General features: G+C 45.5%; 1 protein-coding gene across 3 annotated transcripts in view; it reads right to left on the bottom strand.

Annotated features, from left to right (window-relative positions):
* The window catches only part of LOC119167429 (uncharacterized), a 154,425-nt gene that overhangs the window by 86,213 nt on the left and 40,364 nt on the right, over positions 1-27,848 (bottom strand). For 2 of the 3 annotated variants that reach the window (XM_075866301.1, XM_075866302.1), the window contains 3 exons: positions 23,010-23,048; positions 17,471-17,506; positions 5,955-6,002 (listed from right to left, as the gene is read on the bottom strand). In XM_075866301.1, coding sequence (XP_075722416.1) covers positions 5,955-6,002; positions 17,471-17,506; positions 23,010-23,048 — 123 coding nt within the window. The remainder of the gene's footprint in view (positions 1-5,954; positions 6,003-17,470; positions 17,507-23,009; positions 23,049-27,848) is intronic. The other variant, XM_075866303.1, reaches the window with a different exon arrangement.

Here is a 27,848-nt window from a genome sequence, read left to right as displayed (position 1 = left end):
AGAACGTGCGTGTGAGATCTCAAGCCAGCAGGTAAAGTTGTCTTGCTGCATCATTCCTTGATAGACGAATCGGGACTACACGGGTTTCTTCATGAGCTGAGCGGGCTGCATCATCGGCTAATTGATTTCCGGTAATACCGATATGTCCAGGCAGCCATTGATATATAATATCATGCCCTCGTGCTAGAGCTTCATGATGGCAATGTCTTATTTCTTGTACCATTTGGTCATGACTCCTCCTACGCATGGCAGACTGCAAACTCTGAAGCCCTGCCTTCGAATCAAAGAATATCACCCATTTTCCTGGACGTTCTTGAACGAGATATTGTAAAGTAGCCCTTATAGCAGCAAGCTCTGATGCCGTAGATGTCATATGCGACAACTCAAACTTGATTGTCATTTCTGCAGCCGGAATTACAGCGGCACCTGATGAGCTGCTGGACGAGACGGACCCATCAGTGTATATCTGCGTTCGGTATAAGTACAACTCATGTAATAATAGCAGTGTTGCTTGCTTCAATGCTACTCTGGAGTGACTGTTTTTCTTTTTGATTCCCGGAATTTCTAGACGTACTTGCAGCTGGTCGAGGCACCACAAAGGACATGCTATTCTCGCAGCTGGCGTATGTCCTGATGGAATGCTGTTTAGGTGCTTGGCTATGACGTCTGAAAACGTAGCACGTGGTCTTCCGGAAGGTAGAAGGGCCAAGTGGTGGTCGGGGACACGGCTAGCATGTTGAATGTGCGCTCTGAGGCAATCCACAACTATATATGCCCTGACCGGATGGTCTTTGGCAAGCATGATTGTGGCATAAGTAGATGCGCATCGGGGCAGTTCTAGGCAGACACGCAGTGCCTGACCCTGCAAACTCTCCGAAAATGAGTATTCGATTTGCAAGTGTTAGTCAGTACCGGCAAGCTGTAGCGCAATAGACCCAGAAATAGCGCCCTGTACAGCTGTAGCATGGAGGCCACAGAAGTTCCCCATGCTTTACCGCACAAGAATTTCATGATATGCACAATAGATAGCAGTCTCTTCTTCAAGTACACACAATGTGGGCTTCACTAAAGACTTCTGTCAATTATTATGCCCAGAAAACGATGCGTCCGTGCATATTTGACACTCTGCCCATTGATGTAAATAGGGTATCACGTCAGTGGTTTGCGTGTAAACGCCATCAACGCGCACTTCACAGTTGATATATTTAGGCCTTGTTTTTGAAGGTAGGTTGTTGTGAGGGTTGCTGCCTGCTGTATTCGTGCACGCACCTGAGGGCGAGTAACTGCAGCACTCCAGAGGCAAATATCATCGGCGTATATAGATAGGCACACCGACTTTGGCAGAACCTTCACCAGACCAATGAGGGCTACATTGAATGTGGGGCTTAAAACACCTCCCTGAGGTACTCCGCAGTAGGTGTAATGTTGGGCAGTTGTACCCTCATATGTTTGTACAAAGAAACCCCTGCCAGTTATGTAATCTTTTATCCATTGAAACATTCGTCCATCAATGCCCGTTGCTGCGAGAGAAGTGAGGATGGCATCGTGAGCTACATTATCATAAGCACTCTTCACGTCAAGAAAGAGTGCCACTGATATGCGCTTGCGACTTTTTTCTTGTTGAACAAACGTCGATAAGTCAAGGACACAGTCAATGGAGGAGCGGCCCCGACGAAAGCCTGCCATGCAAGAAGGGTATTTGGTGTATCGTTCCAAGTACCACTCGAGACGAAATAGAACCATTCTTTCCATTACTTTTCCGAGGCAGCTTGCGAGAGCAATAGGGCGATACGCTGTCAAGTCCAATGGTGATTTTCCCGATTTTAAAAGTGGTATTATTCGACTTATTTTCCATTCTCGGGGAACACTGCCACTGAGCCAGGAGTTGTTGAAGCAAGGTAAAAGTTCTTTTCTGGCTTTTTGTCCAAGGTCCCCAACGCACTATAAGTAATACCATCAGGACCTGGCGATTACATGCGCTTAGAAGCGACTAACGCACCTTCCAGTTCTTCCATGGTGAACGGAATGTCCATTTCTGGTAATCGCGTCTCAGTAACGATCACGGCGTCGATGCTCTCGTTCACAATATTCCCGGCAACTCTCGTGCAAAACGCTTCAGCCACCTCGAGTTCTGTTTTCATAGAAGCTTCTTCATAGAAGCTTCATAGAAGCTTTCAACTAACGCTTCAACATGACTGTATGTAAGTGCGTAGGGTTTTACCACTTTCATCTTGTATCTCTTCATTACTCAACAAGCGCTAAAAATCACACACTCTCAGGCAGGACACGGACGAGCGCTTACTAGCACTTGAAAATTTTATTTCGAAGTGCACACCAATAACTACGTAACACGCATGTATGTCATTCCCAACCTCCCCCTGTCTTGATCAACAACGTGATATACCAAAACAATTACTCTCATAATTAATGGCACACAACCGGAAACAACCACGTGTAAAGAAGTAAGAAGAGAAAGTGTAAAAAGAAAAACAAAGAAAATGCACTGGGTTATCTAGCGTCCAAAAAAGCAAATTCTGCATCTGTTAGTAGTACAGACGCTTGACTGGCGCAACTGTCACCTCTGTTCCTAACTCTATACGCTTCCATTATTTCCCTCATTGTCCACCTCCATTCCTTGTCAATTATTTGTGCGTCTGCATTTCGGTTGGCAGCTGCACTCCTTGCAGTACAACGCTAAGTGTGAGTATGGGGCCCCCTTTAGTGAACTCTCATGTTCACGTAGGTGCATATTCAGGCACTGACCCGTCTGACCGACGTATTCTTTTCCACATGGAATAAGAGTTCCGTTTACACTTTTTAACATACCTCCTGCCATGTTTTATGCTGCATCTGTTCGATTCTCCCGTTTCTTTCTTATTGGCTAGCCTTTCTTCTGTTGGGCAAGTCTTCAATAATTTGTTTTTAAATGAAAAGGTAACCTGAATTCCATACAAGGTATGGCGTGCGGGTAAAAAGGCTAGCCAACAAGAAAGCAACGGGAGAATCGGACAGATGTCGCATAAAACGTGACAGGAGATATGTTGAGTGCAAAAACGATACTGTATACGAAACTCCTTTCACATGTGAAAAAAATACGTCAGTCAGGTGTGTTGGGGCCTGAATGTGTGCCTTTGTGAACATCAAAGTTCACTAAAAGATGCCCTTTACTCACACTTAGCGATGCACTGCCAGCAGTGTGTCTGCCAATCTAAATTTGCAGACACACGAATAATTCACAGCCACAAGAGGCGGACGACAAAGGAAGTAATGGAAGCGTGTAGAATCAGGAAAGGAGGCGATAGTTGCGTCAGTCAAGCGTCTGTTCTACTAACAGAGGCGGAATTTGCTTTTTTTGGACGCCACATATCCCGTGCATTTTTATGTTTTATTTTTTAGTTCTTCACACGTGGTTGTTTCCCGTTGTGTGCCATCGAATATGGAAGTGATTATTTTGGTATATGACGTTGTTTATAATGAGGTTGAGGTTGGGACAGACGTACATGCGTGTTATGTACTTGTTAGTGTTCACTTCGAAAGAAAACTTTCAGTTGCTAGTAAGCGCTCGTCTGTGCCCTCTCTGAGTGTGTGTAATTTTTAGCGCTTGCTTTATCATGAACCTTTACCAACACGCCCAACTAGCAGTCATCCTAATTGTATCTCTTATTTAGTATATATTGAAGGTATGCAGACAACAACAGCACACTACAAACATCATTACGAGAGGAAGGCCCCACGAGATTGGTGCTTGAGAACCACCATCTTTCCAGTCCTGTGGCAACTCCAATCGTCCACCTATTCGCTAGGCCCACCAAATAATCCTCTTTACATTTGATGCAGTTGCCGGGGAAAGCAATGGCTGTGTGAGGTACTGTCTGCTAGGCAGCGTGAACTTGTATCCTCGACGGCAAGGTGCGGGGTCAGAGTTCAAGGGCGTATGCGATGTGGTTAATTACAATACATATCAACCTTTTAATAATGCTATAGTATTCTTCTATGTTACCAGTTATCATAATCCTGTGTATAATGAACCACACGCCGAGTTCTCTTCTGTCAGCCTAGATACGATAGCAAAGAACGTGCCTATTCTTTAGCACTGTATAGGCCTCATCTGTCCTCCTAACGTTACTTAGGCCTAGTACATCTCATTTAACACACTCTAGATCCTCAAACAGTACAGCTAGACTCCTCTCACCAGATAGGCTTTTAGGGATAAACGCTAACCTATGGCCCTCAGTCCCCAGCGGCTGCGAAGCAGCTGATCCCGGTAGTGGTCAGACCTGCAACACAGCAGAAGGTGCTAATAATGTCTGGGTCTAAGCAGGCTGCCATCAGAACCGGAACATGACAACGTTTATCACTGCAACGAGTATTGCATGACAATTTTAATAAGCAGTATTTTCGGGCAATTAAGCACAGCTTTTCATATTAGTGATAGTTGATAGCCCTTTTGGGTTATGGCAGCACTTGGTGAAGTTTTCTCAAGTGTGGCGAGCCTGCCTTTACCAAAAGGCTCTCCAGTTTCTCTACTTCGATACCTGCGCCACCTCAGAATTATGACTTGTGAAAAACATATGACAGAAAAAACAGAGAAGGCGCTGTTTAACTACCTATTATTCTGCCATTTGTTTTAGCATCGTTCAGTATTGCACTATCCGAACCTTAAATGGTGGCCTAATAATCAGGGTACTCTAATGCAGATCCGTAATTCGGATCCTGGCCACTGTGGACCCCGGCCGTGGGTCGCTCGCGCGCTGCACTGCCCCAAGCCTTGCCCGTGTTTCATGGTCCTTCATTCATGATTTTAATTCCGCGCCATCTATCCTTACATGCACCCCCTAAGGCTGTTATATTCTGCGAAACTCCTCTTTCAGGAATGGCTTTGAACCACAAACAAGCTTGACAAACGTCGTCATCCTGTAGCTGGGAACCCATTTGAGACGTCGTGGTTTTTTTTTCTACAACATGCACGTCAATTTATTTTTCGAATGTCCGAGGCATGATATTAAGCCACTCCCCAAAAACGAGATCGCTTGAAAACGACATTCAATCCCACTAACACGAGATCTTATAACATTACCTAAGACACCTGTATCAACGTTAATGAGAACAGCATAACCAACATGCATAGATTATACACATACAGTTCTGAATTACTCAGTTCTAACGGACATTTGATCCCAGAGAGAAGACACGGGATCTCGTCTGCTTCAGTGATGAAGATGCCTTTGCGCAAAGCACGCACGTCTATGAGACATGCTGCTGTGGTGGCTCGAGGCTCGGCTGTATGAAGCAGCCTTCCGAGCTTACCGGTTGCGCTGTACTCGAAGCGCCGACTCTGATAATGTGCTCTGGATGGGCAGCCACGTCTGAGCTCAAACCTAAAGCTTCACAGCTCAGATATCTTCATGGGCACACGAACGTTTGCCCAGGGGCAGCTCACGAGTAACCTATGGCCAGGAACAGCAGGTACCGATGAGATCAACCTCATCAGTGGTCTACAAAAGTATGGCCTAGACAGGTGGACGTCCAGCCCGATCTTAGACGCGGCTGTCTTGGCGGAACACACCCTCAGAGCTAACGCCTCCACTCCTGTGTCAACTGGTAACCTAGGAGGGCGGCAAGATACCGCGGATGCTCGAGCCGCTCAACGCCAACGACAACAGCTTGCCTCATCTGTTTCTATGCTTCGTTCCAAGGTCCCCTTATCACTACGTTTGGAGTTTAGGGCGGCCAGTAGTGACTTTCTCGCAGTGTCTACTGTAGCATTTTCATAGCTTCCAGTGTCATCAAACTATGAACACGTAATTACCATAATAAAATAAATATACACTGGTAATATCAGTGATTTGGTTTTCTTTTGAATGGAGTGCCGACCATTTATAGCTGCTAGATATTATGGAATACTTTCAGTTCATTGAAATAGCGCATATTTTGTGCTGGACTAAAGCACTTACCAGAGGTGAACCGAAGACGACACTACTCAGAGGTATGGGGTCTGAAGGCTGAAAAGAGGGTTACGTGACAATAAATAAAATGATAAACACAAGGAAATAATCTTAGCTTAATAGTTAGTTCAACTATATGCTGAGATAAGAGCATTAGTGTCTGTATAGCTGCAATTATTATATATGCAGAAACTATTGTTCATACATGCGATAAAACATTTGTGAAAATCGGCATAAGACCAATTTAATGAACAAAGAGGGGACCCTAGCGGCTCAGTTTAAAAGCACCGAAGGACTTGACCTCGGCGAAAAACGGCCATTCAGCCTACGGAGTATGCGTCCGATGCTTTAGTGGTCGTCCCCTCGTCCCGTTTATCGACAAATTACGTGCATGCAAAGCTGGGAGTGTTACTCAGCACCACTCGTAGTCTTGATGGTGAGTGTGAAACACTGCCTGTTTCACCAGATGGCGTCACGTAGCACGTGATTGCATTTAAGCGGGCGGTTTTATCAGCGAGCCTTTGCATACCACCCGAAGGCATAGGTTTTGCTTGAAAGAGCCCCTCGTTGTATGACTCAATGAGCGGAGGTAGTCTTCACGGTTAATGCCTTTGTTTTTTAAAACCTTCAAAAGAACGAGTGGATTATGAAGCCGAAGGATGTATGAGGGATGTTATAATGGCGCTGTAGGTACACTGTAATAATTCTGATGTAGCTTTGGAGAATATAGCTTGGACAAAAACACAACTTGCTCTGGCCAAAGATTAACTCCAAGAGCACTCGAAGCATTCGATAATAACGCTGCATAAAGCTTACCTATGCAGTGAGTGCATGGAATTTGAAGGGCTTGTTTTTTTTTTTGCATCCCCACCCTAACAGAAACCACGCAATAATGACTCCAACATTTCTATTGCGCATCCAACATTTACATTGCGCATTGCGCCTCAGCAAATCAGCTACGTTACCACTCTGTCCGCTCGTCCACGTTGTGGCGTTCTTATGCTCCTCTAAACTTCGTAATGTTAGCGAACGCTGCACTGGGTCATGATGGCAAGTTTCCTTTTTTTCCTAGATTCTACGTATCCAGCTATTATCATCCAGGGCACAGTTGACAAATGGAGATTCGCATACCACGTAAATGCATCAAACCTGCTAGAACAAGAAAGTTCGTATCAGTGAATAATAGAACAATATTCAAAGATTTTTTTTACAGCGCGAGTTGGTTAGCGCCGCCATTGCTTTTATAGTGGGGCATCTGAGGAGTAGTTTTAAAGTTTAATGTTCGGTCTGTGCTGGGAGAAGCTTTTTTAGCGCTCTCTTTAGTGAGAGCGGTATAGTTATAACACTGCAATAAACGCCCCTTATACGTTCCTTGACCTCACCTCCGGAGTTTGATTACGGTAGTGTAGTACTAGGGAAGAAGTATTATATCTTCCTTGAAGCCATTATTGTGTTGTTTTTGTTAGGGAGTAGATAAATACTTTCATAGCTTACATTTGTTGATATCCTTGCATTGTGATGTGAATTTTTTTTCATGATCTCGGAGTGAGCGGTTTGGTACTTGCTTAGTTATCCTGGCTATTTGTGCTGCTTCAACTGATAGAAATAACACTTTCGTAGGTTTATTTTTACTTTCAGTTTGTTCATTGCTTTTTTCCTGGCAGTTTTTGTAATATTTCTTCACGCGCCTCGATAAGCATTCCTCGATAAGCAAGTGACTAAGATGCCAATTATTAGTTATAGATGTCTTTGTACAACTACTTTTGAGCATATAGTTTAATAATTGCTGCACTTTTACTTTAAATACACTCTTTCATTGAGAAATGGAAGAACCTTTATATCCGTGAACAATAGGTTCGCTTCTTGATTGAGAAAATGACGACTTCTTGATGTGCAATTTATTCGCGTACAAATTTACAACAGTTTTTAACTCAAAAAAGCTACTGAGAGAGTCTGTCAGTAGACTGAAGCAATCTTATAGCAGCTTCTGATGGCAGTATAAACAATCTTCGTACGCGTACTAAAGAAAAAATTTTAATATGTAGCTTTTAGTTTTCATTTTCAACTTAGGTCTGCAAGAAGTTGCCGTTCATCGCAATTTCTTACGACACACAAAGGACATTCAGAGAAACTTACAAGGTATTCTCAAAGAGTTTTTGCTTTGTGGGAAGCTATAGTTGCTTTTTAGAAGTTAATAATTCGGCAATAATAACGCTACTATATCTGAAATATGTTTTACCTACGCATATTTTAGTGAAGGTGTCGTCACGGGTAAGCAGTAGTGTTTGGTCACTTGATATTGGGTGTTCATTGTGGTTTCAATGCTACCCGTAAATATAATTATTGTATGGAAGCATAGTGGCGTCAGCTCTGTGCCAGCGTGAAAGAAGACGTTGACGTCCGTGTGTGGCTCGTGCTTGCCGGGTTCCTGCCTGTTCCAGCTTGTTGCGACTAACGTTTCTGGAATAATAACCTGTGTTTTTAGGCAACCTTCCTCGTCGCATTTAATGGAGGTGCTGGGTAGGTTAAGGGTTGCAAAGGGCCAGCAGTGCTGTGAGAAGGCTCCTTGCGTCGTTGACACGTGGTGCATGACCGAACGTACTGGCGAACGTGCCGATACATGCCGCGCCAGTAGTAACTTAGACGAAGGCGAGAGTAAGTCTTAAATACTCCAGCGTGGCCACACTGGGGATCATCGTGAAAGGCAGCGCAGATGTCCGAACGCAAAAGACGAGGAATGACAAGGAGCCACCTACGGCCGTCCGTCACGTAATTGCGGCGATACAACAAGCCTTCACGGACAGCAAAGTGTGTTGCTTGACTAGAGAGGGAGCGTGAAGTCGTTTGTGATAAACTGTGAGAGAGGACGTCAAGCAAAGAATTGATCCAGGGATCCTTGCGCTGTTCGGATGGCATGTCAGTGATGCCCAACGATTACAAATCGCAAAGGGCAGTTGATAAGCAGGCAAGGTCAGGAGGCAGTGGAGAACGGGATAGTGCATCGGCGTCTGAATGTCTGCGTCCTGAGCGATAAACAACATGGATATCGTATTCCTGAAGGCGTAAAGCCCAACGAGCGAGGCGGCCAGTAGGATCTTTCATGGACGCTAACCAGCATAAGGCATGGTGATCTGTGACAACATCAAACTGGCGTCCGTAAAGGTAGGTGCGACATTTTCCTATAGCCCAAATGATAGCCAAGCACTCCTTTTCCGTGACGGAATAGTTGGACTCTGCCTTCGTTAGTGTACGGCTGGCATAGGCGACAACGTACTCGTCGCAGCCATCCTTGCGTTGAGCGAGAATGCCACCGAGGCCGACACCGCTTGCATCCGTGTGAATTTCAGTGGGTGCATTGGGATCGAAGTGGCGGAGAACTGGCGGAGAGGTGAGTAGCCGGCGTAGCGCCGTGAATGCCTCGTCGCAGTGGGAATTCCAGCCTGAGAGGTCCGTGCTACGAGAGAGAAGCTGAGTCAGAGGAGCAATTATAGAGGCAAAATTGCGAATGAAACGCTGAAAGCAGGAACACAAGCCCACGAAACTACGAAGCTCCTTTAGGGTAGTAGGCTTGGGGTACTCGGCAACGGCATGCAGTTTGGCAGGGTCTGGCGATATTCCTTCTTTTGAAACAACGTGGCCGAGAATTGTGAGTTTGCGGGCGCCAAAACGACATTTCTTGAAGTTTAGTTGCAACCTGGCTGCCGTAAGGCACTAGAGAACTTGTTCCAGATGGAAAAGATGAGTTCCAAATTCGCCAAGAATACAACTATGTCGTCTAAGTAGCAAAGACAGATGTGCCATTCAAGTCCCCTGAGGACACTGTCCATCATTCTTTCAAAAGTCGCAGGCGCATTGCAAAGACCGAAGGGCATGACATTAAATTCATATAAGCCGTCAGGGGTCACAAACGCCGTTTTTGGACGGTCTGGTTCAGCCATTGGCACTTGCCAATATCCAGAGCGCAGATCCAGTGAAGAGAAAAACTCCGCACCTTGAAGGCAATCCAAGGCGTCATCAATGCGTGGCAGGGGATAAACATCCTTGCGTGTGATGTTGTTTAGTCGACAATAATCCACGCGAAACCTGATGGAGCCATCCTTTTTTCGCACGAAGACCACTGGCGAAGCCCAAGGACTGTGTGAGTGCTGAATAACACCACGTTGCAGCATCTCGTCGACGTGTTGAGTGATGACGTCGCGTTCAGCCTGCGAGACACGGTAGGGGCGCTGACGAAGTGGAGTATGATGACCGGTGTCAATACGGTGAGCGACAACTGACGCGCGTCCAAAGGGAGGTTGTCCGTGGTCAAAGGAGGCGCGGAAACGGCCAAGTAGTTGAATGAGCTGATTGCGCTGGTCTTGCATAAGGCCGGTGTCTACGCTGCTCAACAAAACGTCTTCATCAGGTAGTGAGGGCGCGGTGCCAGCTGTGACAGCATCCACGGACATCGGTGTCGTATCAGAACGGGCATCGAAAGGAAAGATGTCATCATAAGTGTCAAGACTCCCAATGCATTCGCCATGCAATAAGGTAGCGGGACAAGGGAACGGATTGCACACGTACACGGCACTGGAGCCATCGGCAAGTGTTATGACGGCAAACGGGACGACAAGGTTCCGGCGACGAGCGCATTCTTGTGACGGCATAAATAGGGCAGTTGAATGGAAACGAAGTCGCACAAAAGAGATACCGCGGCGACCGAAAAAGCAGAAATGACGACGCCAGTGGCGACGATCACCTTTTTGGGTGAGCGAGGGAGATCTGTGAATGTCGTGCTGAATGGAAACAAAACGAGTTGAGCCCAAGCGCAGTCAACAACCGCATGATTAGCGGAAAGAAAGTTCTATCCCAGGATGATTTCATGACACGCATGCGGAAGGACGACAAATTCAACGATGTAAAGCACTCCTTCAATCACAACACGAGCAGAGCATGTGGCAGAAAGTTGGACGTGTTGCGAACTCGCTGTCCGTAAAAAAATTTCAACCAGTGGAGTCGTCACTTTGTTCATTTTGCGGCATAACACTTCACTGATTATACAAATAGCGGCACCTGTGTCGACAAGAGCAGTTGTGGCGAAACCGTCCACAAACACGGCAATCTCGTTAGGGGGCGAAATATGAGGCCTTGAAAATTTCGTCGGTGGCGCAGCTCTTGCCTCAGGAACTGCGACTGTTAGTTTTCCTCCTGGGCGTGGTTGGAATGGCGAAGCATGGGGGAAGGAGACCGAAGACGGGGTGAAGGAGATCGACGTCCGCTGAAGTCTGGTCTACGTGAGCGGGGGTCGTGTGAATCAGGTGTCACATGCAATTCTGATTCCCGAGGTATGTTGCCGGAATGCTGCACATCATTAAAATAAAATCCACGGTGACGACAGTAGCGCGCGACATGTCCTGGAATGCCACAGTTGTTGCAGACGGGCTGGTTATCCGGAGTACGCCAAGAGTGTACAGGTGCTCGAGGTGGTGGAAAGGGCCGATTTACCAGTTAAACTGAAACTGGTGACCTGTAGTAGTTGTTAGCTGGACTATATGAATGGAGCGGCGGTTGGGCAGGAGGTCGGCGGACGGCTTCTGCATAAGTTAGTGGCGCAGCCACTGATATTGGGGATGCGGGTGAAGGGAGAGCCTCGGCAACTTGCGTCTGAATAGCACGGCGAAGTGAGCGGTCCAGTGTTGGGGGGGGGTGTCATTGATGGTGCCGACAAGAGAGAGCTGTCGAGTAACTTCCTCCCGGATGTACTGTTGAATTTGAGGCATTAACACGCTGTAGTCGGGGCCACTGCTTTTGCACTCCAAGGCCGAAATATCAGCTGTTTGCGTATTAGCGCGACGTGTAGAAACTCGTTGCTTGCGCAGCTCATCAAAACTTTGACATAACTGTATCACGACCGTGACGGTCTGTGGGTCTTTGGCCACAAGCATATGAAAGGCGTCGTCATCAATGCCTTTCATTATATTCTTTATTCTGTCAGCCTCCGTCATCCTGGCATCAACTCGCCTACAGAGGCTGATCACATCCTTAATGTAGCTCGTGAAGCTCTCTACATTTCGCTGAAATCGTCCCCGCAGTCCCAGTTCAGCACGAAGCTTACGCATGGCTGGACGACCGAAAAACAAGGTGACGGCCTCTTTGAAGACCGACCAGGTGGGGATCTCGGATTGGTGGTTGGTGAACCATAGGTTGGCCAAATCCGTCAAGTAGAAGATGACGTGAGTCAGCTTCGCAGGGTCAACCCACTTGTTAATCGCGCTGGCATGCTCGTACTCTGCCAGCCAGTCCTTGACATCTTGATCTTCAGAGCCGTTGTATACTGGTGGGTCACGCAGACGAAGTACACCAGAACACATGACAGGTGGCAGTGTGGAAGAGCCTTGTGGGGGATCGACGCGCTCGGTAATCGCGGACTGAGATGGTAGCTTACGGCTGCGGAGCTCCAGGACGTTACCCAGTACGTTTCCACCAAATGGAACGAGGAAGGTTGCGTAAAAAACACAGGTTATTATTCCAGACACGTTAGCCGCAACAAGCTGGTACAGGCAGAAACCCGGCAAGCACGAGCCACACAAGGACGTCAACGTCTTCTTTCACGCTAGCACAGAGCTGGCGCCACTATGCTTCGGTACAATAATTATATTTACGGGTAGCATTGAAACTGAAGGCATGTCGCACTGTCCATCGGAAATCCTCGGCATACCATTCTCAAACCAATGGCATGACGGAACGCTTTAACCGTACCCTTAGAGATATGCTTGCCATGCACGCCTCTGACGACCACACTAATTGGGACCAAGTGCTCCCTTTTGTCACGTACGCGTACAACTCTGCGCCACAAACAACCACTGGCTTTTCTCCTTTCTTCCTCCTGTACGGACGTGAGCCATCGTGCTCCATGGACACCATTCTCCCTTACAGGCCTGATGTTTCCGAAGCGACGCCTGTTTCCGAAGCAGCTGCTTATGCCGAAGAGTGTCGTCAACTCGCTCGCTCATTTACCGCACATGACCAATGGCGCCAGAAAACTGACCACGATTCCTCTGCGTCTACTGTACACTGTAACCCAGGAATGCTGGTTTGGCTCTGGGTCCAGTCTATCCCTCCCGGTCTTTCCCCGAACCTTTCGTCGAAATACCATGGCCCCTAGCGTGTGGTGCGGCAAACATCTCCTTTCATTTATGAATTTGAGCCCATTGATCCACCTTCGGACCAACGCTGCCATGGGCGTGAAACAATACACGTATCACGCCTCAAACCGTGCTATGACCCCCTTGTCGTGTCCTTTTCCTAGGTCGCCAGGTTGGCTCCTTTCTGCGCGGGGAGTAATTGTACCGAAGCATAGTGGCGCCAGCTCTGTGCCAGCGTGAAAGAAGACGTTGACGTCCGTGTGTGGCTCGTGCTTGCCGGGTTCCTGCCTGTACCAGCTTGTTGCGGCTAACGTTTCTGGAATGATAACCTGTGTTTTTACGCAACCTTCCTCGTTGCATTATTTATTGTGGCATCTGCACGGAATTCTTCAAATTCATTGCCATTATACAGTGAAATTTATTCACAAGGAGGGCTGGTAAAGTTGCTTTTTATGATTGAAGGTTACATCAATATATTCACTCGCAATACACTGATTGATTCATACGTCACATATAATCACTAAATAGAGGAAACGTCCTAGGGAAGAATAAAGCGTGAAGAGGTGAGAAATTACTGAAACGTGACGTCTTATTGGAGCTACGTAGTCGAAGTGTCTTTTTAAAGGCTGAAACCTCAATGTTGCAGCCTTGAAGAACTCCCCTTATCAAAGCGATCATTCAAGTGACACCTTGCAATCCAAAAATTTTGCAACACTAAAAATTACGGCAGTATTGAAAATATCACCGCCCAAGCATTCCGTAGAAATGGTAACTACCGAAAGCTGAATCGTGTGGCCCCGGTGTTTAGCAGTGGGTTTAACCCCACGTGGCACTGAAGCGTCTCGCTTTTTTTCCCAGTTTCCGTTTCGACTTCATTCATTCAGAATACAAAGTTAGCAGTTAAAAGTATGCAGACGAGTTCTTATATGTTCGTTGTACGCAGACAAGTTGTTACATGTTCATGCTTCTTAATAAGGTTGCACACAGCTTTCGCTCGGGTTTACCAGAGTTTATTCCACACGCCGCAAACTCTCGCATGATCACGGTCATGGAAGAATGTAATGAGCAGTTGTGTGCATTCTACAATGCAGCAATCGCAATGGTTGTTCTCGAACCACAGGTGGTCGCACGCGTCGCAGCCGAAGCCCATATGCCGCTGGAGAAACTCCCGTCGAATGTGGCGTTCGCCCCTGCGAACACACTGCCGCAATCATCACATTAACGACGCAATGCCGTGCTTTTGCGAGCGCCTGAAGTCGCGATTCAACTCGGCGGGGAGATCTCAGGGTGTATTGTCTATAGTTGACTATATCTCAGGGAAAACGGTGGCGCGCGCGCTTGTTTGCGGCTTCGATGACGTCATTCACAACGCAGCCAAAGGTGCGCGGGCTTGGGAACGACGTAAGTCATAATACGTCATTCCTACCCATGACACCGCTGCCAAACAGTTTTTGTGTCTCCTAACCATATACAGCTGGCGCTGTAAAACACTGATGTTGAGGCTAACTGGCTGGGAAATCATCCTAATGAAACAGAACATGAAAAACATGCATCTCTTCTATGTACACATTTTGTAAATTCATTTTCATGGATTGGAATATCTTCTTATCTTGCAAATCTAGGCTTGTACAAAACTTGTTGTGTTAAACAATAATTAGGTGCTCTCTGTGTGGTCAACTGCTCCAAAAGCTCACCTCCCCACCGTTGTGGTCTAGTGGTCGTTAGAGAAAAAAATGCTGGTCTAGTGAATAAGATACTCGGCAGCTGACCTGCGCGTCACGGGATTGAATCCTGGCTATGGCGCCTGGATTTTAGACGGAAGCCAAAGCGCTGCAGGCCGGTGTGTTCAGATTTTGGTGCACGTCAAAAAGCCCAAGTTGTTCCAAACTTCCGGAGCCCTCCACTGCAGCGTCTCTCATAATGATATGGTAGTTTTGGGACGTTAGACCTCCCTCCCCATATAAATCAACCAAGGCATCAAATCCTAAAGCTCTCTGTCTGCGCTAGTGAGTTTAGCAATCACACTGTTTAATAAGTGCGGTTAGCAGACTTTTACTGCTCATAAAAAGTGTGCTTGGGCAAGACCATACGAAAGTCCCAACGCTCGCAGTTAAAACGTGTGTTTTGTGATGCCAGTACTTCATTGAGCGGCGCCACCTCAAATACTGAAGGACTTCGCTACTTAACCTGATTTATGAAACACTACAAGGAATTGCTATCGTGTTGATTTTTCTCGTGTGCGCAGTGCGAGACTGTTTGTTTTTTACGCAATTTTCTCTTTTCTTAAAGATTTGCCATGTGGTTTTTGTCGTATACGTCTTACGCCCACACATTATCTATTTATTTATTTATTTATTTTATTTATTTACAGAATACTGTCATTTGATTGATATGTGGGGTTTAACGTCCCAAAACCACTGATGAGAATACTGTCATTTCCCCCCATGGGGATTATTACAGGGGTGAGCATCACTGTCAGAACTTTGGACGTTTGAATCAAGAAAAAGCAGAATAATAAAGAGCACATAATCACTGAACACAGCATTACGGCATAGAACAATCATACATAGTTATTTGAACGATAACCAAGTACGAAGTACACTAATGGTACACTAACAAAAAACAGGAGTCGAGAAGAAACGAAGCACAGAAAGAAGAAAACACAGATCGAGTATTCTTATCAAGGAACCGTATTAAACAATAAATATATGCAGACAAGTGTTTTAGTATGACAATTGGAAACAGAAAGGACTGCGTGAAGAAAAACAGGTGATCACTGTACATGCTAACTAGGTTAGAATAGATCAGTGCCTTCAATTATATTCATAAAGTTCTCTAATGTTGACTGCTGTGTATAGACTGGACTCAGTGTGTTCCATTCTCGAATTACGCGCGGGAAGAACGAATAGGAAAAAGTATTATTACTAAATGAGTATTCTTCGAGTTCCCATGCATGGCTTGGAGTCGTCGGTCTCGTATCTCGAAAGCTCAAGTAAAGATCTGGGTTTATGCAGAATGATTTGTGTAAAAGTAGATAAAGAAATTTGAGCCGGAAAACCTTTGCACGACTTTCAAGGGTGGCTAGACCAGCACGATGTAGTAGAGCAGTAGGTGAGTCGTTGCGGTCGTATCTGTTGAAGATAAAGCGCACTGCTTTCCGCTGAACTCTTTCCAGTATAGCGATACTACTCACAGTGTGAGGGAACCACACAATATTAGCATATTCTAAGACCGGGCGGACAAATGTGACGTAAGCAAGAAGCTTCGTTTCATGTGTTGCGAATGACAGGGCCCTTTTAATAAAAAATAATTTGCTCATCGCTTTTTTGGACACTTGACGCACGTGCTCTGTCCAACTAAGATCAGACGAAGTTGTGATATCAAGGTATTTGTACTGGTTAACCCTTCGTAGTGGCACATTATTAAAATGGTATTGAAAATCAAACTTAGACACCTTGTTGGTAATACACATAAATACAGCTTTGTCAATGTTTATAGTCATTTGCCAATCAGCGCACCACTGAGCTATATTGTTTATTGAATTACTCAACTTCACCTGATCATCTTGATGACGTATTTCATTGTAGAGCATACAGTCGTCTGCAAAGATTCGGAGTTTAACGTCAGCGTAGTTAGTTTTGTCATTTATATATATTAGGAACAACACTGGAGCTAGTACAAACCCCTGCGGGACGCCTGACAACACCGGAGCTAGGTCAGAAGTGTGGATGCCATGCTGTACGTATTGCTTCATCGTGACAGGAATGCGTGAAACAATCTAATACATCACTCGTCTGTAGCATCTAAGCCGGCTATTCAACATGCGCTACGTTTTTTTTATTTTGTTTTCAGTGAGGGCTGTACATGGCTTCGAATCCGAATAGGGTGGTATTAGCACCAGTTTTATTATGATGGCTATACGCCTCTTATTCTGAGCAATAAATGATACTGGTTTTCACTACGAGCATGATACAAAGACAGTGAAAGAAAGACACGAACAAGCACTTATTGCCAACTTAAAGTTTAAATGGAAACTTGTGAAGTACCTATTAACATATGCAAAAAACTTGTAAGCATATTCGGTAACACCACACCACACCACAAACCAAACATGACAAACGCGATAAAATAAATATCTATATCAAACCCACCCTACCAACACCCACTTTACCTTACAATGAATTCCGTAACGCCTATGGGTTCTACCACTGTGTAAGTTTCAAACCATCTGGCCCAATTAGCCTAAAGAACCATTTGGGCGAATATATCGTACATCGCAAAGAGTACTTTACTTGTAGTGGCGTTTTTCGTGTGGTATGCAATGCATAGCATGTAGCCATTGCGCGCGACGCTCTTTAAACATCCATAAGTACCTAGTTACAATTACGATAAATGACTTACTGGAGTAAGTCTGAGACGTTCCAGGATGCTTCCAGACTGAAAAAAATAGTTGCGTGAGATTGAGCAATGAAGAGTGGAAACTTGTTGATTCAGTATTCAGGCGAAAACACTGGTGCATCGCGAAGCCAAAAGTTGGCATGTCAAACGTGAACACCCATTCATAACACAAATCAAACAGCCACTTATCGCACCTCATCTCGCACAATGTTCACGCACACTTCACTTTTGTGGTTGTCACATTAATACAAAAATAGCGTGCGCAAGACCCTCACGAAATCTATGCAAAAATAAAAAGCATTGGTGATAAAAATTATGATATTTATAAATATACGGCGTTTAAGCAACAAATTCACGTTGTTCACAAAACTTAACTGGGTCGAACACCAGATACACTTAGCGGTCTAGCCTAGTGCCACTATCACAGGCTGAGTTCTTTACCAAGCCGTCGTATAGTAGTCCGACTCTGCCCAGGTGGCGCTGCCAAAAACGCCACCACCAGCGCCCCTACCGCCGCGCTGGCTATAACTGGGTAGGACAAAGAGAGCCACCCGTAAACGAGCGTGCATAAGCCCTTCTTTTTTTTGCTGGCGTTGAATCATATTTCCCAAATAATCAAGGAGCTTGCAAGCTTGGAACGTCCATCTAAAATCTCTGTAAGAAATTAGGACGCTTACCAAAATGAAGTGTGAGTACAACGCCAAAGTTGTTTTAGCGAGCATCGAATGACATCGAGTTTGAGGCAAGCAGCCCAACGTGCGTTCTGTAATGCCTAAATGCCGCAAATTTTGGCGTACACTTGAATCCAAAGAGACGAAGTACATAAGCGATGATCGTATCTTTCATCAGTGGTACGAAGCTTACTCTATCCGATCGCCCTGCTGATTCTCGCCTTTTCATTTGCATTCTCCATCCATCTCTCTCTTCACGTGCGTTGAACTATTTTACTATGCTTCCCAGAACGTTCTGTTTGTGGTTGCCTTCCGTTTGTGTACACAGCAAATTGCGATACCTACTCCACTTTCTCGGTCTATAGCAAAAGGCAGAACTGAGGCATTCAAGATAGCTCGGGCAATCGCGGTTACCAACGACAAGAAAAATCTTATTGTGGTCATGACCAACATTTTTGGATTTACCTGTAAAACGTTTTTCTTAGCATTTGCCACCTAAAACCGAAACTTAGAGCCTTCAAAGCGTACGAGTGCGATGCTACGTTGTGGTGATCACTTCAAATTATCTTTGGTTGTGGCGTGCGTGATGTTCTTCGCACGCATCACTAACCATTATTAACCCGGCCCACACCACGCTCTGCTAAGCTTCGTATCCGAAGCTTTCAGTGGTTCTTCGTCAAGGCTGCTTATCACACTTTCTCATGCGACCAGCTGTGCAGAACACGAGTAAGTCGCTTACCGAACACGTTCGCGGTTCGCGACGACCCGTACATAGCGCTTGTCTCGACATTCTGCTTCGGAACCGCTATCTATAAAAGTGAATTCACGTGCAACAGTACCATCGACTCAGGCACCTCAACTTATGCCACCGTGCTGTTGCGTCTGCTCTTGTTTTCGCCGTCGTTCTCGTGAGTGAACCAGCAAGTGTTTCATAGTGGTTCGGTGAAGCATTCGACTAGCAGAGAGAAATTCATAGCTGTTTTTCTGAGTGTTTCAAGCGCAAAGGCTCCAAATATTTACCTCAATTGTTTCGCTTGCGGTAGTTGTAGCTGGTTTACAAGCAAACAGTTCAAGAAAAGCAGGCTTTGCGCTACCCATAACTGCGTCGACAGCTGCCGCTACGTGGGATCAAAACTCTACAGTCTAATGTCTATGGCACGCTTGCATGGGTGAGGCGTACAGAAGGACCTGACTGACTGCGAAGCCAATGGAGACCACTATGGTTTTTCATGGCAAATGGTTTTTTGTTTCGCCTAGTCATACGCAGCTCTAGGTGTAAAATTGTGGAAAAAGTTTGAAAGGAGAAAAAGGACACGAAGAGAAAGAAAGAAAAACCACAGAGAAAAATGAAGGCTGCCCAGTGCCGCACTTCCCTCGAACTTGCCATGGCAAGTGAAAGGTGCCTCAAATGATACTCTCCTGATGACCGGTGCCTTTGGGAGGAAGCTAAGAATGAAGCGTTCTCCTCTAGGGGGTGAGCATTTAAGCCTAAAGTGTCTCTTGGCATACCGGAACGCAGGAATAACAAACAGCCTTGCTGTCTTTCTTTCTGTATGGCTGTCATCATGATTCACCCAGGTGGCGAAAGTTCAAGCCCTTGCTATACACCCAGTTATCTCGATCTGGTGGCTGCATTTCTACTTGTGGAGTTTGCCGTTTTAAAAGCCTATAATAAGCATATCTCAGTCGCAATATCAATAGGTAATATTACGTGGTATGATCTTTTACTCGAATATACCAAGACTCGTATTTCTAAAGACCCAAGTGTTTCTTTCGCTGCACTGATAATGCAACTCTATGCATAAAAAAAGTGCCTTGCCAATGGTATGGTGCTTCCACCTACCAGTGGTCATTGGTTCTGTAAAAGATCGTGTTTCCGAAATTACTGCCAGATAACGTTCATATTATACAGACAGAGAACAGTCGTCCTTCAATGAAGTATGGTCAGACTTCAATGAATTCCGCAGCGGATGTCACGTGACCAACTGTTACGCAATGTTGTTATCATAGTCACTTGAAACTCTTCCACGTTTTTGGCGGGAGCGTGTCACTTCATTTTTTGCGCAATTCTGCGTGATTTTAGTTTGAGGAATAAATATTACGTTATTGTCTATTATGTGGCGAGTTTCTGTGAAGTAATAAGTGCAATATACACTCGCATATACTTACGTTGTTATGTCACGTGTATGCTACGTTATTTTCAGTCGCGATGTTGATCCTCAAGCGCGTTTTAGTCGCATGACGAAATGTTACACGATGCTACCTATTTGGTACAGAATATTATGTAAAATTTAAGCACGTAACAGACTCACCCGTCTTAATATTTGTAACCGCACCGGAGAAATTGGTGCACGTGTTGTGGGAGTGAATCAAAAGGTTGATAGATAGTGACTCTAGGAACTACATCTACAGTGCAACTTCAAACAATTTTTCTAGACTTTCGCTTTTTCTCTTGCGCAGTGTGATACAGGTGACAAAAAGGAAGATAGCAGGTGACGTCCTAGAGAAGTACACCTTTCACCTTGAATGTTTGGCCCAAGGAGTGGCGTTAAACACTTAGAGACTATAAATAGTCAGTACCCAGAGCCCGGTACAAATTCTTAAACCGGTACATCGGAAACGTGGGCCCCCGGTGTTTAGCAGTGGGCTCAACTGGACGCTGCAGTGAAGCCTTTCACAATTATTGGTTACATTTTCGTGCTTTTTAATGGGGCTGGACACACGTTAGGCTTATGTTTATTACATTGTTTATTTAACATACCACACACTAGGCCTCACGTATTCATGGTCATGGAGGAGTTTAATGAGCAGTTGAATGTGTTTTCAATGCGATGATAAGAGTGGTTGTTCTCATTCCACAGAAGGTCACAGATGTCCCAGTCAAAACCAAATTGCTGCTCGAGAAACTCGCACCAAAAGCGGGTCGTTGCTGTGGCGATTGTACAACCGCAATTGTACCATTGACACTGTCGTATCCGCACCGTCACTTGTTCGGCGCGACGTTGTTGCAAGTGCTTGACATCAGGAATTAACACGGTGGCCTGGTTTGCAGGATCCAGCCGTCACTGGCACTTGTATTCCCATTCCCGCTATAGCACGCTTTAGAGGGCTGCCAGATCCTTGGTACGCAATACCTGCTGGCACTCGGCCTCCCGGACCTCTTTTGGTGCCCAGACTGCACCATCGGCGAGCTCTTTCACAATTTCACTGTTGGCGCTCTTCTAGAAGTCTCTGTGTCCTAATCATTTTGAAGGTCTCAGAAGAAACTGATGCCTGCACACTCAGCACCCCGGATTTGACGAGAGGGATGACGTCATTTACATTGCAGCCAATGGCACACGTAGTTGCATATGACGCTAGGAACGACATAGCTGATAGTACAGCCTATGAAGACCGCTCGTCATACCACTGCCAAAGAGTTTTTTTTTGTGTGTGTGCTTCTTTTAGCCATATACAGCTTTAGATTTAAAACCGCGTTCGCCACACTCCTTTTTTAAACTCAAAAATGTTTCAGACTGGGTCCACTATGACATTAGAGACCTTTTTATGTCAGAAAACGACGCGCAAAACTTACGCACTAACAGAAGGTAAAATGTTCCTGTCAATGGAAGTTGAACGAAAGCCCTTTCGGTCCGTGACATAAGAGACCGGGCACGCTACCCACTGCGCACGGGCCCCATGCTACAATTCTCATCGTAAACTACAGCAACAAGCTCCATGACCCTGACATCCACGATTACAACTCCAACGCGTCGTTTAGAGGCGTTCATTCCATTCGGAAAATTTTCAATAAAAGTTCAATGTTGTGAATGCATTAACACAAAGCCAGATGGCAGCATCACCCTTAGCTCCGGTGTCACTCGTTGCATCTATATATTCCAAACATGACGCTGCGTCAACTGACTGTAACTCCAACTTCTCTATTTAAGCTGTTCCTACGGAAAATGGCGGCCGTTCATTAGAGCACACATGACGCACGTATCGCTTCTCTCAATCGAAGCAGTGGCGTTTATTTCACTAATATGGCCCAAGTATTAGGACGATTTTGCCCGAGTTTAGCCTTCATTAGACCAAGTTTGGCCTCCTTTCGGCGATGGCTGTTTTAGCGGTCACACCACATTTTCTCATTCTGCTGTCACCGTTCACTACCACAGCTATAACAAGCAAGTATAACCGCAAGGGTTTGTTCATTCGTTATATATGAACGTTAGTCAATAAAATGGCGATGTATCACTACGCGTCTGCACAGGGGCATTCACTATCAGTGGTGCTATAGCTGTCAAACGTAAGAGGCTGCGCCAAATTTCTTTTATCAATTCACGGTGACCGTTGAACCACTTCTGTAAAGACAAGTTTATTTTTCGTGTTATACTCATTATTAGACGGAGCGATGAACAACGCTTCCTTCGCGAAATTGTGAAAAATGCGTGGTGAATAGAAAGACGGGAAATCAAGTCACTTTCGCTCTAACTTTGCCCATCAAGTCACTTTCGCACTAACTTTGCCCAGTCTGAAGGACGAGCGCCACAATGTAGACTTCCAATTTCCTTCTGCTTTCTTTGTTCTCCTTCTTTTTGTGTTGTTGTCTTATATGCAATTCAATATCTATTTCGCTTTTTTTATACTTTTGTCCTCCTGTATGTATTTTATTTGTTGGCAATGTCTGTTTCTCTACTTGAGCATCTTTTTTTTTCATGCTTTCTTGTGTCCAATTTATTGCTCGCTGTCGAAAATCAATTCGCAGATAGCACTAGTGCGATTTTGTGCTTTAGTAGCCTGAGTCTACTTCACACTTGTACCTGGTAGAAAACATGAGGGAAATTTTGTGAGCCTGAATAATACAATCGTTCGTCGAGAGATCATGCACTTACCCCACTTGGACCAGGAACAGGGCTTAGTGGCCTTGGTTGCTGAGAATAAACAATTTACAATGACGTTATTTTATAATAGGAAACGGCAGTATTCTGGAAATGGTTTTAAGCAGTGCTTCATATACATTTTGACACCAGTATTTATAAAATTGGGGTTGGATTGTCTAGGTGCGTAAATTTTGACAGACCTAATTTCTGGGCAGGTCGCAAGGACATCGACAGTGCATATCTGAGAGCAGTACACCATTCGAATTTAAACCTTAAAAGCTCTACAATAGCCCCTGAAGGCTAGTTACTGGCCATCTGGCGGCATTCTTGAGTTATGAGCAGAAATTTCTAAACTTAAATGAGGCTGCCTGAGTGGTATGGCTCTTAATTTTTTAAGACATGGCACCTATATTGCATGAGTAGCTTTACGTAGCTGAGTTCACTTCAGTGATGTCACACATATGATTCAGTCATCTTATTCTGTAGGCTCTCGATGGCATTTTGAATGCACAAACCTGTTTTTGGTTGAAATAACCTAATAGGCTGTGTGATCAAAAGGTGGAGCGAGTGACGCTAGGATAAGCATTTCACTTATTAGCTGCAGACATTTCAATTTCATTACTAAATTTCAGAGTCCCCTTAACTTGTACAATAACTGTAAATAAACATGCTTGTAAAACCTCACTGGTTCGAAAATCACCCGACTAATATAGGCTTCAGCGTACAAATCATCAAACTTCATGCTTTAATCTACATTGGTAAGTTCTTGTTCTGCTAAGCATATACTGCTATGGAACTACTATTGTAAAATATCAAATGTGGGTCTGTGTGCTTCCCGTCGTTATGAGCTCCCGATGCGAAGACAAAGCAATTTTTTAGTATGTTTTCCACTCCAGAGTTGAGCGATCACAAATTTCCTTTTTTACTTCTTTTACAGGAGTGGCCGAAAACATCAAGTGCTTAGGGCTAAGAGACGGCTTTTGAATGGCCCTCAGATTATTACTACACTAACAACAGCGACTGCGTTTCCTCGAGCCAACAAGTCGTTGCACAGCACTACACCCGATTAATTGCCAGCATCATTTCGTTACCATTCGTTTATAAGTGCTCCCATTCATTTTCGTTGTCCTGGTTTCTTAAGTGGGTTTCATGTTATCGTCGGTGAGAGTTTTTCATTTATGAAGAGTCATGTGGTTTTTCTCAACGCTGCTTACTGCTGCAGATTATCTGCTGCAACATCACAATGATGCGTCGACAAAGAAACATCATCGAAGAGTAAAGCCTTCCCCTGTCGTCTTTCAATTGGTGTCTTTTGTTTTTCAAGATAAAAATGGTGGTTTTATGCTATATCCCTAGTATTTTATTATTTCTCTTTGGCTTGTATAGAAGTGCCCATATGCAATTACTAACGCTAAATAAATGATACATCGACAGCAGTATTGTATTAAATACGAAGCGATTCTTAGCGAACTTCGGTGATTTTGAGCATATATATATTCATATCCTGATGAAGGCCAGACTCGAGGCCGAAACGTTGCAATAAACCACGTTGTGACCGCTCTCAAGGAGGATCTATTTGAATATATATATATATATATATATATATATATATATATATATATATATATATATATATATATATATATATATATCTTGTAAGATGGCGCCGAGTACACTCAATACTCTTCTTTTCAAGGCAGTGACCAAGGCCGTGACCAAGGGGTTCAAGGCGGTGCCAATGCTTTACCACCGTTAAACCGCACAAGGCCGGGTGCTATGGTAACCCCCACCGGTTTGGAGCGAACTGATGGAGCTATGAGCACGTCACCGTTACCTATAGTAACCGAAGCGATCGTTAGAAGTTGTTCATCTCCTGGCGAAATGAAACAATCAGTGGCAGCAACGAAACAGATGCTGCATGGATCGACATCGGATAAACTCTTAGTAGCTGACATTTGAATGACTCGCTGACGACACGATATGAAAGCTGATGCCGAAGAAAGGAAGTCCCATCCTAAAATTACTGTGTGATTGCACAAAGGAAGTACAAGAAACTGAATGTGGTGAAGGATGCCATCTATGAAAACGCGGACTGTGCAAACGCTTGAAGGCTGAATAGGGACTCCATCTGCGCAACGAAGGGGAGGACCATCATTGGGCGTCCTAACTTTTTCAAGCGGGCACAAAAGTCTGCACAAATTACAGAAAGTAATGCGCCTGTGTCTACCAGTGCCTCTGTCTGTATACCTTCAACATACACCAATAAAACATTAGATGGGCGGTCCGGAGGAGTTTGGCGCAGTTTGAAAGATGCAGCTTTCCCTCCCGAAGCTGCACTGTTTAGTTTTCTAGTTTGCGGTAGGGAATTGAAGTAGACGGTCGGAGAGGAGAAGAGGAACGCCGCATCGGTGAAGGTAAGCGACGACGTGAGAACCGGGAACTGCCAACTGGGACAAAGTTCTGCGGAGACGGCGACCGACGTGTGCTGTTCGGATACAGCCGGCAATAGGGTGGTCCAGTGGCGTAGAAGCCGTCCCGATCAAGGTTATTGTAGCTTCGTCGTTCGTCGTGCTGACGGTGTCGGCAAAACCTTGAAATATGACCACGGATGCCACAATAGAAGCAAGTCGGCCCCGAACTGCGCCAGGCGTTGTAAGGCTGAGAATATGGTCACGGTGCGAGTGAGTTTAGCGAACCATGCACTTCAGGCGCTAATAGCTGCATTGGGCTTTGCTGGGATGCAGGTGTCTTAGCAGCAACCTGAGCATACGTTGGCATGGCCGCAGGGTATGAGCTCGGGACAGGTGTGACAATCATCGAGGCCAGGCTTTGGTGGGGCGTAGATGTCGTTGCCGCAACGTGGGCATAACTTGGAATAGGCATGAGATGTGAATTCAGAACTGGTGTACCGGTCATCAAGGCCAGTTCCTCCCTCACGACGTCGCGTAAACTAGTAGTGGGTGGCATCGTTCGGATATCGAGGTGGCGAGGTGAAGCCTGCGCATGAAGTTCCTCGCGAATGATAGAGCGTATGAATGCACGCAGCTCTGTTATATCATGACTTGAGCTCAGATCAGACATATCAGGTTGTACCCGAGTGGTCTGAAGCTCCTCAAGGCGATGACAGGTTGCGACGACATCGGCTACGGTTAGGGGATTTTGCGCCACAAGCGCATTAAAAGCAACAGTCGCAATTCCTTTTAGCAGGTGGCACACACGGTCGTTTTCCGCCATATGGTTGTCGATGCGGGGGCAAAGGGCGAGAGCATCTTCAATGTAAGAAGTGTAAGACTCGCCGCGGCGTTGCACACGTGCACCAAGCTTCTTTTTGGCGATATCCGGGCGCACTGACGGGTTGGCAAAAATATGGCGGAGCTGGCGTGTAAAGGCGGGCCATGTCGGAAAATCTGTGGCGTGGTTGAAAACCACGTTTTTTCGACGCCGCTCAAGTAGAATGCAACGTGGGTGAGTTTCGCAGGCTTATCCCAGTTGTTCATAACACTCACGCGGTCACACTCCTCTAGCCAGTTTTCAACGTCTTCACCCGGAAGCCCTGCAAACAACGGAGGATGCTTTTGAGGGCTGGTGACCAGGTGAGAAGGGTTTCTTGGCAGTGGGAGCGGTGGCGAAGCTGACACGCTGGGCTGGGCGGCTTGCAACATTACTGGACACAGGTCGCTTAAGCGGCAGCATGAACGGAGCTACAGGGATGTGTTCTAGAAGATGCTGGGGTGTCCGAGAACGCGAGAGGGAGGAGGAACCGGGCAGCACTCTCCACCACTTGTAAGATGACGTCAAGTACACTCAAGACTCTCCTTTATTGACTCAAGTATGTGCCCCACAACCTAAACTTGACTGGTGATGATGAGCATGTACAAATGAAAAGATGGGACGCATAAATATTGCTCACAATATATATATATATATATATATATATATATATATAATGGTATCGATGCGAAATGAAACTTGGTATGGCACAACACGACGATATGAAGAACATATTTGACTAGTCATACCATGCAAATTATGACATACATGTCATGAATGTCATGATGATTCAGATTACATGGTCCTGCAGCTCTTGCGGCGGTTTAACTCACATGGCATGTTGCAAAGCTGGTAAGGTAGGGCATGATTGCATGGCGAACACAAGCGACGGACCCTAACACGAAAATTATGACCTGCGTATCATGTAACAACATGACTATTGGCCACGCTCATAATGCGCTCGTGGCCGTTTCGCTAGCGTCACATATACCTAATTTGGTAATTCAGTACATGAATAGATGACGAAGGTATGTGACTGCTGCAAACTTGATAATGATGAGGTGCGTGTCATGTAACAACATGTCTACATGCCGCTCTAGTGGTGGGCTGGCAGCCGTTTCACTAGCTTCACTTATACCAAATTTGGTAGCACGGGACGTGAATGAATGACGAAGGTATGATACTGGCGCAAACATGATAAACATATGATGTGTGTCATGTAACACCATGACTGTAACGCCATGATGCGCTCACGGCCGTTTCGATAGCTTCACATGTACCAAACTCGGCATTACGTGGGGCGAACGGACCACATAGGTATATGACACATCCAAGGATGATAATCATGACATGCATGTCATTTAACAGCATGCCTAATTGCCACAATGATGATGCACTCGTGGCCGCTTCCCTAGCTTCATATAGGCCAAATTTGGTATTACGAGACACCAATGGATGACGAAGGTAGGCGACTGGTGCAAACATGAAAATCATGAGATGTGTTTGATGTGAGAACATGACTGCATGCCACAGTCAAGGCGGCAATACATTTCGATGTGAAACAATGCACGTGCTTGCCGG

Source organism: Rhipicephalus microplus, chromosome 6 (assembly GCF_043290135.1).
Source record: "Rhipicephalus microplus isolate Deutch F79 chromosome 6, USDA_Rmic, whole genome shotgun sequence".
NCBI classification, from domain to species: Eukaryota; Metazoa; Arthropoda; class Arachnida; order Ixodida; family Ixodidae; genus Rhipicephalus; species Rhipicephalus microplus.
This window is presented reverse-complemented; position numbering and strand designations above follow the sequence as displayed.